The 19,750-nt window shown below is 38.1% G+C and overlaps 1 protein-coding gene across 1 annotated transcript in view; it reads right to left on the bottom strand.

Moving 5' to 3' along the window:
• The window catches only part of MSH2 (mutS homolog 2), a 75,707-nt gene that overhangs the window by 41,543 nt on the left and 14,414 nt on the right, over positions 1-19,750 (bottom strand). The window contains exons 3-7 of the mRNA XM_055329180.1: positions 18,749-19,027; positions 17,551-17,697; positions 15,985-16,134; positions 14,841-14,974; positions 1,827-2,026 (exon numbers count right to left, since the gene is read on the bottom strand). Of these exons, the coding sequence (XP_055185155.1) occupies positions 1,827-2,026; positions 14,841-14,974; positions 15,985-16,134; positions 17,551-17,697; positions 18,749-19,027 (910 nt within the window). The remainder of the gene's footprint in view (positions 1-1,826; positions 2,027-14,840; positions 14,975-15,984; positions 16,135-17,550; positions 17,698-18,748; positions 19,028-19,750) is intronic.

Raw genomic sequence — 19,750 nt, 5'->3', positions numbered from 1 at the left:
ATCCAATCATGAACTGGGCAAAGGACATGAAGAGAAATCTCACAGAGGAAGACATAGACATGGCCAACATGCATATGAGAAAATGCTCTGCATCACTTGCCATCAGGGAAATACAAATCAAAACCACAATGAGATACCACCTCACCCCAGTGAGAATGGGGAAAATTAACAAGGCAGGAAACAACAAATGCTGGAGAGGATGTGGAAAAAGGGGAACCCTCTTACACTGTTGGTGGGAATGTGAACTGGTGCAGCCACTCTGGAAAACTGTGTGGAGGTTCCTCAAAGAGTTAAAAATAGACCTGCCCTACGACCCAGCAACTGCACTGTTAGGGATTTACCCCAAAGATTCAGATGCAATGAAACGCCAGGACACCTGCACCCCCGATGTTTCTAGCAGCCATGTCCACAATAGCCAAACTGTGGAAGGAGCCTCGGTGTCCATCGAAAGATGAATGGATAAAGAAGATGTGGTTTATGTATACAATGGAATATTCCTCAGCCATTAGAAACGACAAATACCCACCATTTGCTTCAACGTGGACGGAACTGGAGGGTATTGTGCTGAGTGAAGTAAGTCAATCGGAGAAGGACAAACATTATATGTTCTCATTCATTTGGGGAATATAAATAATAGTGAAAGGGAATATAAGGGAAGGGAGAAGAAATGTGTGGGAAATATCAGAAAGGGAGACAGAACATAAAGACTCCTAACTCTGGGAAATGAACTAGGGGTGGTGGAAGGGGAGGAGGGCGGGGGGTGGGGGTGAATGGGTGACGGGCACTGAGGGGGACACTTGACGGGATGAGCACTGGGTGTTATTCTGTATGTGGTAAATTGAACACCAATAAAAATTAATTTATTAAAAAAAAACTATGCTTGTAAAAAATTAATTAATTATTATTTAAAAAATAAAAACTATGCTTGTAAGAGCAAGTTGATTTTATCCACCAATACTATACTGATTAAATAATGTGACTTGGCACACTTCATTCTGTTAACTTCACTCTGGACATCAACTGTTAGAGACCATCAAGACCCTTTGCTTTAAAGTTTCATTTATAGGTGTGCTAGAAAGGTTCACTCCAGCAGGCCCAGAATTAACCTGAACTGTCTTCTTAAAGTTCCTTTATGGCAATTCAAGGCACACTGTTTTGTAATCATGGATCTGAGGATATTCAGGGTGGTTTGCTCAGCTTGTCAGCATTGTTTGTGACTGATGATTTGCACCTGGTCTTAGTGAGGCCTCCTAGTGCCAGAGGGTTCTCCTAAAGGCTGGTTACAGAACAGGAATATGCCCACAGGACAAGCAAAATTTTAAAAAGTCCAGCAAGACTCCATTTTAAGCTCCCTAGTTCCAAGGTGTTCTGCACACACTGGTGGTCCCTGAAGTGAGAGCAAGTGCACCTCACCAAGGACCTTTCAAAAGGAAGGACAATAGGAGTCTGCACCTGACCTCCCTGGCTCCCTGCTGTGAAACTTTCGTGGCGATCCCTTACCCTTCCTTTGGTGCTGCTAACTAGGCTGTATCCCTTTCCTTTAATAAACTATAGATTTGAAAGCAGTATCATTTTGGGTCCTGTGAGGTTTTGGCAACTGAATCCTGTTCAACTGCCACCACTAAGGCAATAAACCCAGTTACCCTAACATTTGCTTCTAAAAGCAAAAATTCTAAGTTGTCTCATGATTCTTAACTTCTGCAATGTAAATATAAGTCAAAACAAACCTATTATAAGCATGAGTTACCAGACCCAACTTTATAAGGACAGCACATTTGCTAAGTATATTGAGAGTGAAGGAAAAGAGAAACAAAAATCACTGTTACCTTCATATTTCTCCAGAGCCCGAATAACATTAGGGAGTTGATTTATACCCTGATAGAGTCGGTAACAATCTTGTAAGTTTGCTGCTTGTCTCTGAAATTTCTTGGCAAGTCGGTTAAGATCTGGGAATCGACGAAGTAAATCTTCTTGTAAACTCTGCCTCAATTCTGCATCTTCTACAAAAGCTTCCACTAAATTCAGTCTGAAATAAATTGCACTGGGATTAATCTTAAATATTCTGGTGTAAAATTAAAATCTGCCTACTAGGTACCTAAGAATCAACTAAATGAACACAAAAATTCCATGAAGGAAGCTTGAATCTATCCTGAAACATAAGCTTCTTGGAGATGATGGAAAGCTCCATAATCTTGTCACGTAAGCACTTTCTGATTACTTAACAACCAAATTAACGTTTAGTAAGTAGTATCAGAAAATACTAATACATACCCAATTTCGTTTGCCTTTCATCAAATTGCCATTTCTTAAACAGAATTTCATTATTGGGACATTACTGTTACTGATACATTAGTGCACATGTAAACAATGATCTTCAATAAAACAATAACAATTCAAGAATGTTGCCAAATCCAATACTTATTCTATCAGAAGGTCTTCTAAATTTTCAGAATGCATTCTAAAATTATCTTATGACAAAGCCAAAAATTTCTAATTAAAAAACTGAGATAAGTTTACTCCTTCCCCGAAATCAATAAATAAAATCTTGGCCTGTTCTAAGAATTAGAAAACACGCAGCTCATATTGCTTTTGCAATTTATTGGAATCCACAGCTTTCTGTTTTCTTCCTTGTAACTAACAATAAGAAATGTTTGGGGTGGGAGGGAATGGAAAAAATGATTTTACATCATGACCCAGCACAAGCATGCATAGATATCGTAGGAGGCATAATATGCCACGTCAGAACATACCACTTTAGAGTCCCTAAGGACTATTTTGAGCTGACAATTAAGAAGCAAAAAAGGAAAGCTGCCTTCTCCCTATGTGCCCAAAAGCAGGACATAAACTTACAGATGTCCTCTCCCTTCTCTCCTTACCAGAAGACAAAAGTTAACCACAAGTTTAGACCCTTATCAGCCTGGAAATGGTACTGGAGGAACTTAGATAACAAATTTTAGCCTTTATCTACCATTAGCTTCCCATAATTTACATCCCTTAGGAACTCAAAACCCTTCCCCTTTGTCTTATCTCTTCTCTGAAAATGTATTGTTCCTTTGCTAAGATGCTATATATGCCCAAGTTCTCATCAACCCTGGAGTTACTCATTTCTGAGTGCTCCCATGTATAAGCATAAACTTCAGTTTGTTTTTCTCTAGCTGATCTATCTTCTGTCAATATAATTTATAGGGCCCCAAGCCAGAGAATCTAGGAGGGTAATAGGAAAAAAGAAAATTTTCTTCCCTGCAATATATAATTAAAATAGGTTTCACAAACAATATTTACTATTCTTACTATATGTAATATACTGTTATTTTTCTCTCATATTTAGCTTGTCAAAAATGCTAGTTTTCACCCACTACACTATATTTCATTAACTCACTCCTGGGTCACAACTTGCAGTGTGAAAAGCTACATTGTAGATATTACTGCAGTACCATTTATATATATTGCTGAAAGGTAAATTTTTAAAATCAAAGATAGGGATGGGGCACCTGACTGCCTCAGTTGGTAAAGCACACAACTCTTGATCTTGGGCTCCTGAATTTGAATCACATGAGCCACATTTAAATAAATAAATAAAGAAGGAAGGAAAATTGCTATGGGCAGAGCAAATGGTCCTAGGTTCAGAAGGCTACAAATGAGCAACCATTTCCTTACATTTGTAAATTAGAAGAGTTGTAAATTAACCCTCAAATTACACAAGGACAGAGAAAAGAAACAGTTTTCTAAGTTTCTTAACTAATTACTGATCTCTCCATCAGCATTTACAATTCCTCCACCATCAAAATGTTCATCCAGCATATTTATTATATGAGGGGAAAATTATACTGCTTCCAGAGTAAACACATAAGCAAGATTTCTGAACCGACAATTATTGACATTTAGGCTAGACAAGTCCTTGTTTGGGGCTCTTCTTGAGCTCTTTAACAGTATGTAAGCATAGTTTCTGTTTACAGACCCAAAATGTCTGCAGACACTAACACATGTCCTCTTGCCCCAGGGTGAGAACCATCAGTTTAAAGAAACTTGAATAAAACTTTTTAGGGATGTCTGGGTGGCTTAGTCGGTAAAGCGTCTGCCTTCAGTTCAGGTCACATCCCAGGACCCTGAGATGGAGCCCCACAACGTGGGTAGTCTACTCCCTCTCCTCCTGCTTATACTCTCGTGCTCTCACTCTCTCTCTTGCAAATAAATAAAATCTTTAAAAAAAAATTCACCTTTAAGATGAAAATTAAAAGAAAAATAAAGTGCTACGGAATATCAAGATAATAGGTAGGCAGCTGGCAGCAGATATACGCATTGTGGCAAATGTCAAATGGGGGGGGGGGATCTGCTACCAAGCTGGTATTGTACTGTGTACCAGTCCCTAAGGCTATAAACAAACTTCCAGAATACTTCAGGCATTTATCGCTCCAGAAAAGACTTCTATGGCTTGTACTCTAGATTTAAAAGACAAGACAGACTTTGAGCAGACAGATGCAGTCAAGTCCCATAAACCAGTAAGACAAATCTGGGCCTTCGTACCTAAGCCTCTTGCTCTAACAGGCATCTCCAAGTTTGCTCCAAGATCACCAGTATGGAAGTGACTTGGAGGTGGACAGTACAGTATTCCTGGGCAGTGAGGCTCAGCTGTGAAATTTCTATAAGCTTCTCAGGCACCAACAGTTTGACTCTTGTATCCTTAGGCCACTCTCAGGTAAATAATCCGCAAAGAAGATATTTCCAATCAAGAATATTCCAGGGGTGCCCAGGTGGCTCAAGTGGTTAACTGTTTAACTCTTGGTTTCAGCTCAGGTCATGATCTCAGGTAGTATATGAAGCCCTGTGTGGGGCTCCATGCTCAGTGAGGAGTCTGCCTGAGATTGTCTCTCTCCCTCTGCCCCTCCCCCACCCACACATACTCTAATAAATAATAATCTAAAAAAAAAAAAAAAAAAAAAGAATCTTCTCAGGCTTCTTCCCTACTCCATCTATTTTATCACTGTTTCCTCTCAAATTGACCAGGGAATAGGTCCTAAGTCATCAACACCATCTTTTGGCCCTATCATCTGCCAAAATGACCAACACAAAAGGAAAGAGGGGCACCCACTCTGTTCTCCAGGCCTTTTAGAGAATACAGTTGGTCCTTTGGCCACATACAAGCATATCTACCTGAAAGACGATGACAATACTATATAGAAATCGAGGGATTAGCACTATTTAAATAGTCACACCCTACAAATGTTATCCAGCATGCTGTTAGCATTGCTGTAAACAAGTTACAGGCAAGAATCTTGCCAAGAGAATTAGTGTATGTACTAAGCCTTAATATTAAGCAGTTAGCTACCCGAACCTTGAAGGAAAATGATCAGAGAAAAGGAAGCCAAGAGAAAGGTGCCTGGGTCCAAGTGAAGCACCAGCATGGTCCATGCAGAGAAACACACTTTGTAGTAACTAATGGAAAAGAGCCTGAGCAGCTGGAATCCATTCCCTAAGGATTTATGGCATGACAGACATTTAAAAAAAAAACAAAAAAACAAAAAACTCTGGAATGTAAAAATGTTTCTTAGTTGAGAAATATGGTGTCCCCTCATCCAAAGAGTGAGTGAGTGAGCTATTTATTTATTTTAAAGATTTTATTTATTTATTCATGAGACACAAAGAGAGAGGCAGAGACACAGGCAGAGGGAGAAGCAGGCTCCGCACAGGGAGCCCAATGCGGAACTCAATCCCAGGACCCCGGGATCATGCCCTGGGCTGAAGGCAGGCACTCAAACACTGAGCCACCCAGGCGTCCCCAAAGAGATATTTAAAGCAAACTTTGTGTCCCTAAAAAATACTCAACACTATTTAAGAGCATAAAGTTCTAGTAGGAGTATAAAGAGTAAAATAGCAGGGAAATGAAACAGCTTCTAAAACATACAGTACAAGGTAATCTACACCCCCTCAATCTTTGGTCCAGGTATCATTAAAAGCCCAATAAATTGCTAGTTTCACAAATCTCTTCAGTATGCCATTTCAGAAATAATTACAGTGTCAGTTTATGTACTGGCTAACAAAGTTTTTAAAAAAGATTGCTCTGCTAACTGTTTCTATGACAATGCCACTCTTAAATCACAATTTTAGAAACTCCAAAGTTACTGCTGGCATAACACAGTATACAAGTCAATCCTACTCAATAAAATTACTCAGTTGTACCCAATTTGAGACATCAATTTGCAAATTGACTGGAATAAAAGAATTTTTTAGGGTCAGTTCATCTCTAAAATTTGAACAGAAAAATCATGAAATTAATCATGAAATTTTGTTGTTTTAAAATCCACACTCTGGGGACACCTGGGTGGCTCAGTGGTTGAGCATCTGCCTTCAGCTCAAGGGCATGACCCCAGGGTCCTGAGATTGAGTCCCACATCAGGCTCCCCAAAGGGAGCCTGCTTCTCCCTTATGTCTCGGGCCTCTCTCTCTCTCATGAATAAACAAATAAAATCTTTTAAAAATAATAAAATCCACATTCTATCTTTTCTTTAAAACTAGCATTTCTGGGGGCACCTGGGTAGCTCAGGCAGTTAAGCATCCAACTCTTGGTTTCAGCTCAGGTCAGATCTCATGGGTTGTGGGACCAGGCCCCATGGGGCTCTGTGCTCAGCATGGACTCTGCTTGAAAGATTCTTTCCCTCTGCCCCTCCCCACACTGGCACTCTCCCTCTCCCTCTCCTCCTCTCTCAAATAGAGTTAAAAAAAAAAAAAAAACACCAAACTTTTTTTTAAACTAGCATTTCTGGTCTCTCACTGTAAGAACAGTTGGCTAGAGTTTCATGGCAGCATATTTATACAGCTAAGAACAAATGTAGTCCCTAAAGAACTACATCATACATTTCTGAGTCTCTTCTTTATCTGTTCTCGCATGGTTAAATGCAGTCAGAACTACTCATTTGATGTGTATTCTGCTAGGCCTGAGCAGATTAAAAAAGAAAAAGAGTATGGCAAGGATATAAAGAGAGAATGCTTTTAAGGAATATTCAATCTAGTGGAGAAGGAAATGTTCCATCTTACAAATAGTGCTGAGTAACAAGAGAGACACAAAATGCAATAAAATGTGATATGGATAAGAGCAAGGATTCCTAGGGGAGCTAGAAAACTTCACTTTGGGGTATTTTATTTGCCTGTATCTTGAACACTTGGGATTTATAGAGATAGGACTTGGGGGAGACTTGGGATAGGACTAGGGATGGGAGACCACAGGAGAAACTTGAAGGGAGAAAAGTACAGGATACACCAGAAAGCTGATGCAGAGAAGGAAGAAGAAAAAGCTATATCCAAAGGTAAATGGAAAAGTTGGCTTTGGAAAGGAAAAAGTACTATTTCTTCCTCTGAGAAAGAGCCAGGGAGTAAAAGACTCAAAATACAGATACATTTTGAGATTAGAAGAATTAAGAAGGAGATGATCTGCTTAGAGGCAGGAGGTAGCTGAAGGCTTTCAAGAAAAGTGAATAGATAGATAGATAAACATCTGGATTGGTCACTGTAATCTATCATGTAATAAAAATAAGAGGAGATACGTTTCAGGCCTGAGGCAGAGAAGGATGCAAGATGCTGCAGGACCCTGGCTGTGCAGACTGTAGGTAGGACGGACACAACCTCGGAGCAGTACTTGGAAGACACAATGAAGAACTGATCCATTGATCCACTGATCAGAGTCCTGTGTACAGATTCACAAGGGCTTAATCAGGGCTGCTGTGGGGCCCTGTCAGATGAACATGCTGGCATGCTATCTGTTCTAGCCCGACAAGCAGCAAAGCTAACTGTAGACCCCATTCCTATGGTGTGTCTAGAATCAGATAATGGAACATTATGAACCAGAACCACAATGGTCATCACAATGACAGTGCACAAAATGGTCTAACTTTTTTTTTTTTATTATTCATGAGAGATGCAGAGAGAGAGGCAGAGACATAGATAGGGGGAGAAGTGAGCTCCTCACAGGGATCCGATGCAGGACTCAATCCCAGGACCCTGGAACCACGACCCGAGCCAAAGGTAAATACTCAACCACTGAGCCACCCCGGTGCCCCTGGTCTTCTAACATTTATCATCAGTTCTCCAGTAGCCTGTCATAGAGGCTCAGTCCTACCTATGTTAATTATCTTGCAGAACTATTACAGTTCCGGTAATTAGGCCATTTATTTAGTGTGCAATGGACACTTTTCTACTAATTTTAGAATAAGCTGCTTTTTGATACTCAATGGACTTAACAAAATAATAGTAAGAAAACAGGTGCCTGGATGGCTCCATCAGTTAAGCATCTTGCTTTTGGCTCAGGTCATGATCCTGGGGTCCTGGGATCAAGTCATTGGGCTGCCTGCTTAGCAGGGAGCTTGCCTCTCCTCCTCTACATCTCATGCTTTCTCTCACACTCTCTCTCAAATAAATAGAATCTTTCACAAAAAATATTAGTGAGAAAGGATCATGTTTTGAAGCAGCAGGTCCAAGTCACATTGTACACAGAATATTGTTACATTTAATAAGTCTGGTCGGAGAGGAGAAAAAAAACAAACAAACCCAGATAGCAATGAAAGCCAGCAACTTTTAACTGAAAAAGACAGCTAAGGAGAAAGGCCAGTATGACAAAGGGCTAATGGAGCACAAGAAATTCTATGGTTCCCATGAAAGCACTGGAAAAGCAGTTGCCTTTATGGTGCAGGCCGGACAGGAAGGCAAATGAACTTCAAATGGCTGAGCAGATCAGTCCAGAGATCAGAATAAAGGGTTGCCACTAAACTTGATTTAGAAGCAGAGAAAATGGTGGGAAGCAGTGGAGTGCAAGCCCTCCTGTTCTTCCTCAGAGGTTAGAGCAATGCTTCACTGTTATTAAAGAAACTACATTCACTGTATGACCTCCAGACCACTGTTTCCACAAAATATGAACTATTACTAAAGACATCCTTGCACAAAAGGATTATATAACCTAGAAAGAAGTCTAGGGACTCTAGGAGTACCCCAATGCCTCAAAAACCATGGTATACTATCACATAAGCACCATCACTATTTATCTAAAAATTTATGGAGCCATACTTTTTTATTTAGAGACTTAACATGTTTCTTTTAAGACTGTACATTAGGCGTACCTAGGTGGCTCAGTAGGTTAAGTGCCTGACTCTTGATTTTGGCTAAGGTCATGATTTCAAGGTCATGAGATGGAATCCTGTGTCAGGCTCCATAGCTCCGCAGAGTGTACTTGATATTCTTTCTCTCCCTCTGCCCCTCCTCCTGCTCACATTCTCTCAAATAAAATCTTTTAAAAGAAGAATGCTACATTACTTGTACATTCTATACAAACAGCAGTGATTCAATTTTAAACTAGAAAGGGATGCCTGGGTGGCTCAGCAGTTAGAGCATCTGCCTTCCGCCCAGGGTGTGATCCTGGAGACCCGGGATCAAGTCCCACATCGGGCTTGCTGCATGGAGCCTGCTTCTCCCTCTGCCTCCGTCTCTGCCTCTCATGAATAAATAGGTAAAATCTTTAAAAAAAAATAAATTAAAAAAATAAACTAGAAAGTAGTAAGAATACCAAATTCAGCATACATAAATTATTTCATCAGCGACTTCATAAAAATGAACTATTTCATATACTACCATATATTCAAGGTTCTTTAGAGAATTCTAACTTTAAAATTAGCAAGGCTTCATATGAATCTATGGAAAGACAAAAAACAAAAACCTTGAAGTTAAAAGCAACAGTCCAGAAAACAGTAATATGAAAAAAGTTCCTTTAAAAAAATTCAAGTATTTACTTTATGTACAAAGAGCTAGCATTAGGGTAGATATCTTGGACATCTGCAGTAAAACAGGACTCTTAGATGACCCATTCAACGAAGTTCACTTAATCCAATTTAATGGAGCCCATATCATTCACATGCTGACAGAAACACTAGCGACACATATTGAAGCTGTATTTCTTTTGTTTTGAGACCCTATTTCTGGATCAGATCATGCCAGTTTATGCCCATGAGGCAAGGACAAAAATCCTGTCTGAATTTTCTTTTTTTTTTTCTTTTTGAAAGTAAACTCTACCTTCAACATGGGGCTTGAACTCATGACCCTGAGATCTAGAGTTGCCAGCCAGGGGCCCCCAGCCAATTTTCTTTTAGATGACTCCAGGAAAGTCACCCATCTTCCTCTCTTGGATGTAACAAAGCAAAAGGTAGAGTTCTTATTATAATTTCTAATTTGTTAGATGAAGTACAAAAAAGAAATACTTAGATTATTAGTTCCTCAAAGGTAACAACTTCTCATTCTCATGAAGATTAAAGTATTTAAGCCATTAGCTAAGAATAAAAACTATCTGAAGTCTTAGTGCAAATAGGTTTTAGTGAATGGTAACATGAGAATGACAACAGATAAGGTGATTCTATGGATATAACTTAAATAAAAACCAAAATAATACGTTCCATTTAAGGTGTTAAAGTCCAATTTGGATCAAATTAAATACCACTTAAAAAAAATAAATACCACTGATAGAAGTAATAAATACAGTACAGCAATAGGCTCTGTAAAAACAAACAAAAAAAACCAGGCTCTGTTGCCAGGCCAGACTGGCTTTAAATCCAGTCTCCACCACATTACAGCTGATGAATGGGAGATGCTTAGCAAAGTGCCAGGCACAAAGTAGATACCAGTCTTATCACCCTCCTCCTCCTAATAGCTTGACAATAATCTAAAAATAATCCCATTTTTTAAGTAATCCCATTTTCATCATTATTCCTGAACCTATCAACTGGGCTATTGTCTTTTATAAGACGTAAACACCAAACTCAAAAGATCTAGTCACATCTGCACCTACCTCTGCTCTAATGAAAAAGGAAGAAAAAGAGAAATCTTTGCTTTCTGTAACAGAATTCACCCAACAGCAACATAATTTATTTTTTCAGCAACATAATTTATTTATTTATTTTTTTCCCCAGCAACGTAATTTAAAATTAACTCTTGGGGTGCCTGGCTGGCTCAGGCAGTAGAGTATGTGACTCTTGATCTCAAGGTCATGAGTTCAAGCCCCAAGTTGGGTGTAGTGTGTACTTAAAAATTTAAATTAACTCTTCACTTACAGATTTCCACTACTTACTATTCTGGAAATCTAAACAATTAAGACAGTAAGAAACAGAAAACCTGATTTGACTGTTACCCTGAAGAAAGATCAATCCTCAATGCTCAGAGAGGGAAAGAAGAGATTCCCCTGAGGCAACTGGAAGATGTAAACTACAAAGCAGGACTATCACAGCAGGCAAACTGAGAAAGGGAGATAAAACAAGGAGACTATCCAAACAAGAACCTGTATAAGGGTATAACTTTCCCTACTCTGGAATTTCAGCACTTGGTCTTTAAAACCAAAGGCCTCGGACACCTGGGTGCTCAGTGGTTGAGCGTCTGCCTTCAGCTCAGGTCCTGATCCCAGGGTGTTGGGATCGATTTCCCATACTGGGCTCACTGGAGGGAGCCTGCTTCTCCCCCTCTGCCTATGTCTCTCTGTCTCTCATGAATGAATAAATGGGATCTTTAGAAAAATAAAATAAAACCAACGGCCTTCCTACTTTCTTTTTTTTTTTTTTTAGCCTTCCTATTTACTGACAAAAAAATTCTGACCAAGAGGAGAAAGAAACTCTATCTTCTCATCTTATACAGGTGCAGGAAACCAGATCATATTCTGATTCATAACGCTATCCTCCCAAGTGTTATTTCTAATTAACTAGATCAGATTTTTGGAAATTATTGCTATGTCCTGTGGAAAAAAACCATTTACCAAATAAATAAATAAACAAATAGAATAGAATAGAATAGAATAGAATTTTGCTATCTTATCTTTGAAGTAACTTGTTATTCTGGTAAATAATATAAAACTGATACCCCAGGTTTCAGAACAGTCTAACTCCATGTGTTCTAGTTGTTAAGCCAGAAGGGGACCACTGACACTTGCTCTCTTCCCACAAGACCAAGGTTAAAATAAAAATATAACCATGACCTAGACCTTGAGAGTTAAACTACCTAATTTTTTCTTACTTAAAAAAAAAAAAAAGAAAAAAAATGACTGGTTGCTCCTAGGGCAGTGGTGGCAATTCACAAAGAGTAGAGAAAGAAATGTGTCCCTGGGAGGGGTGCATGGGTGGCTCAAGTGGTTGGGTGTCTGACCTGTGACTTTGACTCAGGTCATGGGGTCCTGAGATCCAGTCTTGTGTTGGGCTTCCTGCTCAGCAGGGAATCAGCTTCTTCCTCTCCCCCCACCCACCCCTCCTCTGCTCATGCTAGGATTGGTGCTCTCTCAGATAAATAAATCTTTAAAAAAAAGGGGGGGGGTGTCCCTGGAGCTGTACAACAGAGGCCTCAAGGAAGAGATCCCAGGAAACTGGGGAACAAGAATAGGAGGATTATCACTGTGTGTCCCTCTGTTGTGTGAATTTTTTTTTAAAGATTTTATTTATTTATTCATGAGACAGAGAGAGAGAGAGAGAGAGAGAGAGAGAGAGGCAGAGACACAGGTAGAGGGAGAAGCAGGGTCCATGCAGGGAGCCCAACAAGGGACTCGATCCCAGGACCCCGGGATCACACCCTGGGCCAAAGGCAGATGCTCAACCACTGAGCCACCCAGGTGTCCCTGTTCTTTGAATTTTGACACATAAAATGTTATTACCTATACACACTTAAAATTAAAAATTATAAACTGTTTTACTTGCAAATATCTAATCCTTTCTATTTTAAATTACTAAATCCCACTTTTCTCCAGCAAACCTGATTTCACAAAGTCACCTTAGCATCTCAACTTCTGCATTTTCAATAAAATACCAGTATGCCCATAAATCACTAACCTCCTGGGTTATTTTATTGTAAGGCTCTTAAGAATCCACAGAATTAACACTCAGCTTAGTAATTATGTGCACGGTGTCTTACAATACTGACCAACTACTTTATGTTTGCCTGGCAACATTCCAATACTGAAGAGATTATGCTTTTCTGTATCATCAGTATTCAGTAGGTATTCAATAAATTATTGAATGATTTGACATCATAGCCATAAAATACTGAATCTTTTACCAATTCAGGCAAGGTAACTTATTTTGCCAAATGGAAAACATTGGGTACAAAATAAGGCCGTGAGAAATAGCCTAATTATTGAGGAAGGTAAAATAAAGTACATCTAGGGAATAAAATAGTATGCACTTATTAGAAATTTAAAACGTTGAATGTGAAGATAAAACAGCAATGCAAAAAAAAAAAAAAAACAGCAATGCGAAAAAAATGTTTATGATAATAAGTGTAAGTGGTGAAAAAACTGGGGCACAGAACTATACTAGGATTTACAACGTTTTTGTTTTTTTTAAAGATGTATTCATTTTACACCCAAGTGGAGGTAGGAGTAGAGGGAGAGAATCCTAAAGCAGATTCCCTACTGAGTGGGGAGCCAGCGCCAAACCCCAAAGAGGGCTTATTCCCACAACCCATGAGATCATGACCTGAGCCAAAATCAAGAGTCTACGATTATGATTTTTTAAAAAGATTTTATTTATTTATTCATGACAGACACAGAGAGAGAGAGGCAGAGATACAGGCAGAGGGAGAAGCAGGCCCCATGCAGGGAGCCCGATGCGGGACTCGATCCCAGGTCTCCAGGATCACACCCCGGGCTGAAGGCAGCGCTAAACGCCTGGGCCACTGAGGCTGCCCTGATTTTTTTTTTTTTTTTATAACTAGGAGTTTTAAAACAGGACTAATATAAGTGCACCATGTAAAATGACTCCATTTATATAAAATTCATGGGGCACCTGGGTGGCTCAGCTGGTTAAGCATCCAACTCTTAGTGTTGGCTAAGGTCATGAGATGGAGCCCAGTGTCCAGCTGCTGAGTGCAGTCAGCTTGGGATACTTTTTCCCTTCCCCCTCTGCCCTTCCCTACACCCACAGGCTGGCTGTCTCTCTCACTCTCTCTGGCGCTCTCTCTCTCGCTTTCTAAAAATAAATAAAATCTTAAAAATAAAGTTCAAAAACAAGCAAAACTAATTACTCTATCGTGTTAGAAGAACAGTGATTACTTTTGAAGTGAAAGGGGGTAATAACCAGCAGGAAAATCAGGGTAGTTACTAGGAATACTAGTCATGTTGTTTCTTGATTTGACTTTTTAACACCAATATGCTCACTTTGTGAAAAATCCACCAACCTGCACACTTAGGATTTGTGCTCTTATGGATGTTATACTTCATTGAAAAGCCTTAAAACTCATATATAAAGCAGAAAAATTAAAATAAAATAGACCCAAATGCTAATCATATTCGGGTAGCAGGATTATAAAACTTTTTCTTTCATTTCCTCAATTTTAGAGATTTTTCTGAACTATATGTTTAGGCTGCCCTTAAATCCTTTCTAAAATAATTAAGAGTGTTTCCTATGTACCAGACCTTCTTTAAAGTAGTTTATATATATTAAATCATCTAGCCTTCATAACAACTTTACAAAGTAGGTTATTATTGTCATTTTAAAAAGAAACTACAACATTGAGGTTACGTAACTCGCCCAAGATAATACAGCTACTAAGTGGCAGAGCCATAATTTGAACCAAGGTATTCAGGTTCATAGTCTGGGTTATCCATCCATTTTCATAATAAAATCTTAGATTTTTAAGGTGAAAAAAACAATAATAAACTAAGTTACTCTGCTATAAACTAAGTCATTACTACTTTATTACTATTACTATGTAGGTAACTCTCTGTACAGTCAAATGCCAAAATATAGGAGAAAACTTGCATATTTGATCAAGTGGCATAATCCTAGAGTAATCAGAAGTTACTCAAAGCTTATAGAAATTATACATTAGAAATATACCTCTCTTCTATTCTGTTCTTATCCATGAGAGGCTGCTTAATCCACTGGTTAACCAGTCTTTGTCCTTGAGGGGTTTTGCATTTATTCAGCAATGCAGCCAGAGACTGAGAGCCAGTAGTATCTTCAACAGAACCCTACCAAACAAAAAACAAAATAGGAAGAATGGCATGCTCATTAGTGAAAACCTTATTGTGCCATGAAAAATAATTAAATAATTTTAGAAACAATACTTAATATTCTTCAAATAAAATGAGAAATTTGCACCAAAGTTTCTTTTCCTCAGTTGGGGGGGGGTGGGTTTTACTGTCAGGCTGAGTGTCAGTCTACACTGCAGCACACTTCAGTATTTTGAATCCACACAGTGAAAGTTGTGGCTTCCTAAATGTTATCTCATGTTTAGCATGGCATCTCCTATTTCCATTCTTTTATGATCCTCAAAGTGTGATGACCCCACTCTGAATACTGTCCCATTATATCATCCTAACTCCTCTCTGGGGAATTAGGACTAATGGCCAAACCAAGCTCATTGAAAGTCTTGGGTAAAGCTAACTAGTGATCATTTGTACATGGCATGTGAGAGGTCCCCAGTTCCATGAAAGCCTAGCCTATGGCTCACGGGGATTTAGAATGTGTCTATGTGTATGTTAATGTGCGATAGATATTTATATGTGCTGCTATGGCCATATGTTGAAGGCCAACAGAACTGTTAGTGTCCACTAGAGGAAATGATACAGTCTTTCTGGTGACTATTAAAGCAAACTGTGTATAAAGAAATAAAATTTTTTCCTTAAAAAAACCCCTCCTCTTCCTAAAATCAAACTTTCAACCTATTAATCTGCAGTGCATTTTTCACCAAACCAAAATCACTTTATAATTAATTACTAAAGTTTTAGGCATAAAACTTCTTAAAACATAATTTCTTAAAAACTGCTGTTAATAATAAAATATTCATTAAGCCATGACAAATACTATTTATATAGCCTGCAACCAGAAAAATACAGTAATTTAAAACTGCTTATCTATTCTAAGTATAATAACATTTCAAAATATTTACGCTTCTTAATTGTATTCTTCAGTATATAACAAAGGAAACATTTTGTCATCATTCAATATTTTTAACCCATGTATTTTTTTTTTTTTTTACCTGGAAAAGGTTAAGGGCTCGGACCGCTGCAATATCCAACTTCATATACTGGCTGAAGTCAAAAGTAGTGAGTTCAAACTGTCCAAAGTTTGAATCATCTGATAAAAGTTCTAAAAACTTGATTACTGCAGACAGTGCTGAAGCTGCAACCTAAGATTAGGAATTTAAAAGAAAAGATTCTATCACTAGAATCCTAGAGATTTTAACAAAACAAATAGCAAAATGGCAATAAAATTTTTTTTTGAGATTTTATTTATTTATTCATGAGAGATACAGAAAGAGAGGCAGAGACATAGGCTGAGGGAGAAGCAGGATCCCTGTCTTTGAGATGCTGGTACCATCTTATTTCATGGATGCTGATTATTTGGGTATTTGCAATTTATGAAAACTCAGTTATACCTTATGATGTATTATGTACTTTCCTAAAGACGTTTTTTTAATGCTCTCTTCCAGTCATTACTCCACCAGGTGTAACCCTTGTTCTTAGCTCTGACAGCATAGATTAATTTGGCCTCTTTTTGTATGTAGTTTATATTAATGCAATCATATAGTTTATAGTCTTTTGTGCCTGGTTTCTTTTGTTCAGTATTAGGTTTGTGAGATTCATTCACATTGTTGTGTGGCACTGGATTGTTGGTGCTAATATTTTTTGTGTGTGCACTGTGCAGTATTCTATAGGGCCGAACACACCAAACTTGGTAGGCATTTGAGTCATTTCCACTTTTGACTATTATAAATAGTGCTTCTATTACAGTAAATTTATTTATTCATGACAGACAGAGAGAGAGACAGGCAGAGACACAGGCAGAGGGAGAAGCAGGTTCCTCGCAGGGAGCCCAATGTCGGACTCAATCCCAGATCCTGGATCATGCCATGAGCCATAGGCAGACGCTCGAACCCTAAGCCATGCAGGCATCCCAAAAAGCAGCTTAAAAAAAGAAAGTGCCTCTCAAAAAAGTGAGGTAATTTATTAAAGACTCCACAACCTATACATTATAATGTGGTGATGGGTTTTCTTTTCCCCTACAATCACTATGCTATCTCATCCACTTAATCTCTTTCCTGTGAAATTCAAAACTCCTTCTTACCTCAAGAATATATGTTGATATATTCTTTATATAATTATAATGTTTATATATATATTACATATATGTTTATTATATATATTATGTATAATATATAATTTATTATATAAATATAATGTAATTATATTTAAGGTTATATATTTTAAACATTTTATTTATTTATTCATGAGAGACACAGGGAGAGAGAGGCAGAGACATAGGCAGAGAGAGAAGCAGGCTCCATGCAGGGAGCCCGACGTGGGACTCGATCCCGGGTCTCCAGGATCACGCCCTGGGCTGAAGGCAGTGCCACTGAGCCACCTGGGCTGCCCTTTAAGGTTATATTTAAACTTTTCTAGTCATTTCCTTTTTTCACAAGCTTCATCACAGTAAGAATTAACTTGTATCAGTGATCCACAGTTTAGATTTTGAGGTGAAACAAGTAGTCTTTTAAAAGTCAAGATTATAATTTAAGAATAAATTTATATTGTAATCCACATACCTGATTCTCCATTTCTGGCAAGACAGCACTATTCACCTGTTCTCCCTTTTTGCCTTTCAATAACCGATTCAGGTCCTGATAAATATCTTTTGTAAAAAAATCAGCTCTTTTTCTTTCTGTGATCAGAATTCCTCCTCTCTGAATAACCTATTTTGTAAAAAATAAAGGACTTCAAGAAAAGGAATGAAAAAATAAATGACAAAAAAACTATACCACTAACAAGTATGGTAACAACAGCGTAACAAACCAACCCACATTAAATTTTTATAGAATCTGCAAGACACTGGTAACATATACATAATGACAGGTATTTTAAATATCTAAGTAAGTTTTCATGGAAATTTAAAATTATGTTCACATAAAGCTTTCAAAGATTAGTCCCAGTAGTAAAAACTCTTAACAGAATAATACTTGTGGAAAGTTGCTTAGATATTATCTATGCTAACAATGGCCATCACAGATTTACTCTTTCCCGAGCAATTATTATGGTATTTGAGGCCCACAAAAAGAAAACAATCTTCAGGGGATACAACATCCCTTAAATACCTAAATAAAGCACACAAATAGTATAATCAGAATTTTATAAAAGACTCAGTGAAATAAAAGGCTAAAAGTCCCATCTGAACTATCAAAATAATAACCCTGAAGACTGGCATCTTATGCTTTGGGCTCAAGTCATGATCCCTGGGTCATGGGATGAGCCCTGGGCTGGGCTAGCTGCTCAGTGGGGAGCCTGCTTCTCCCTCTCCCTCTGCCCTTCCCCTTGTTCATGCTGTGTATGTCTCAGATAAATAAATTTTTTTTAAAGATCTGTATTTATTTGATAAATCCATGCTAAATACAGTAATATTGTTTTTTTTTAATGAACCTAAATCATCCCCCCCCCCATAACTCTGAAGGCATTCTTCTTTATCAGTTGTGATCCCTTTATGATATTCTGTTACTCTTTTAGGAAGGAAGGAAGGAGGAAGGCAGGAAAAAGGGAAATGATCTGATCTAACAAGCCTTAACAAGAAATAGCTTGTTCTAAAGTCCTCATAAAGTTTCTGACAAACAAGATTACCCTTGAAATATAACAAGACTGTAATTAGATACAAAAAATTGACTTTTGAATTATGCTTTTTAAGTAAAACAGTATCTATCATGTTAGTCTTTCCTAGGCTTAGATTCTCCTTCATCCCTACCTTGATTCCCTTACCTGCCTCAGTTTTCCCATGTCTCCACCAGTCTCTCCTCCTGGTAAAACACATTCCTTTGGTCCAATCTGAATCAGGAGAGCCTCCAAATTGGAGAACTGATCATTATCGGGGAACTCACAAAGTCCTAGCTTCCTCTGTATGGAGTCAACATACCCAACTCCGACCTGTCTTTGGCCATCAACTGTAGACATTTTAACACCCACGACACCAATGGAGGTTGACATATCATTGTTACCAAAGAGAATGTCTTCAAACTGAGAAAGATTACCTGGAGAAGCCTTAACAAAAATAAAAAATTTTAAGAACTGTTGAATGTACTTTAAAATTTTATTAGCAAACAAGCATTACTCAACCTATTGATGAATTTTATTAACAAAGTGTTCTCTTACAAAAAATTGCTTATAACAATATATTCCAATTATTATTATCTAATTTTCTATCAAGAATCCTCCCTATTTTTCCAATTATTTTCAGGACACTTGGGCATATGTAAAAATAAACGCATCAAAAGAGATTTTCAAAAGAGACTTTGAAATTTGGCAGCTGGATTTATACACAATCATTAAAGTATCCAAGTGATAATCCTATTAATGGTATGCTTAAATTTCTATATCCTATGAAAGTATCTACTTATTAATTGCACATACCAGTATTTTCACTAACTATATCACACAGAAGAGCAGTAATATTAGCTAAAAATACTGACCTTGGAAAGTCAATTCTCTATCTTATCAGTAAAATGCAAAGATGGTTCTATATTAGTGATTTTCAGATAAAGGGTCTAGACCTATTTTCAATATTTCAAAAAGATCAGAAATCCCTCTTTAAGACTACACAAGTCAACTAAAGGGTCAAGCTTCTTTGCTTCTGGCAGGACCTGTCTCAAGTCAGAAGGTTAACACTATCTATATTTCAAACTGATCAGAAGCTGATAGGATGGGGACACCTGGGTGGCTCAGGGCGTGATCCCAGAGTCCTGGGATTGAGTCCTACATCAGGCT

The sequence above is a fragment of the Nyctereutes procyonoides genome, unplaced genomic scaffold (genome assembly GCF_905146905.1).
Source record: "Nyctereutes procyonoides isolate TBG_1078 unplaced genomic scaffold, NYPRO_anot_genome, whole genome shotgun sequence".
NCBI lineage: Eukaryota > Metazoa > Chordata > Mammalia > Carnivora > Canidae > Nyctereutes > Nyctereutes procyonoides.
Note: the sequence above shows the minus strand (reverse complement) of the source record. Positions and strands in the feature narration are given on the sequence as shown.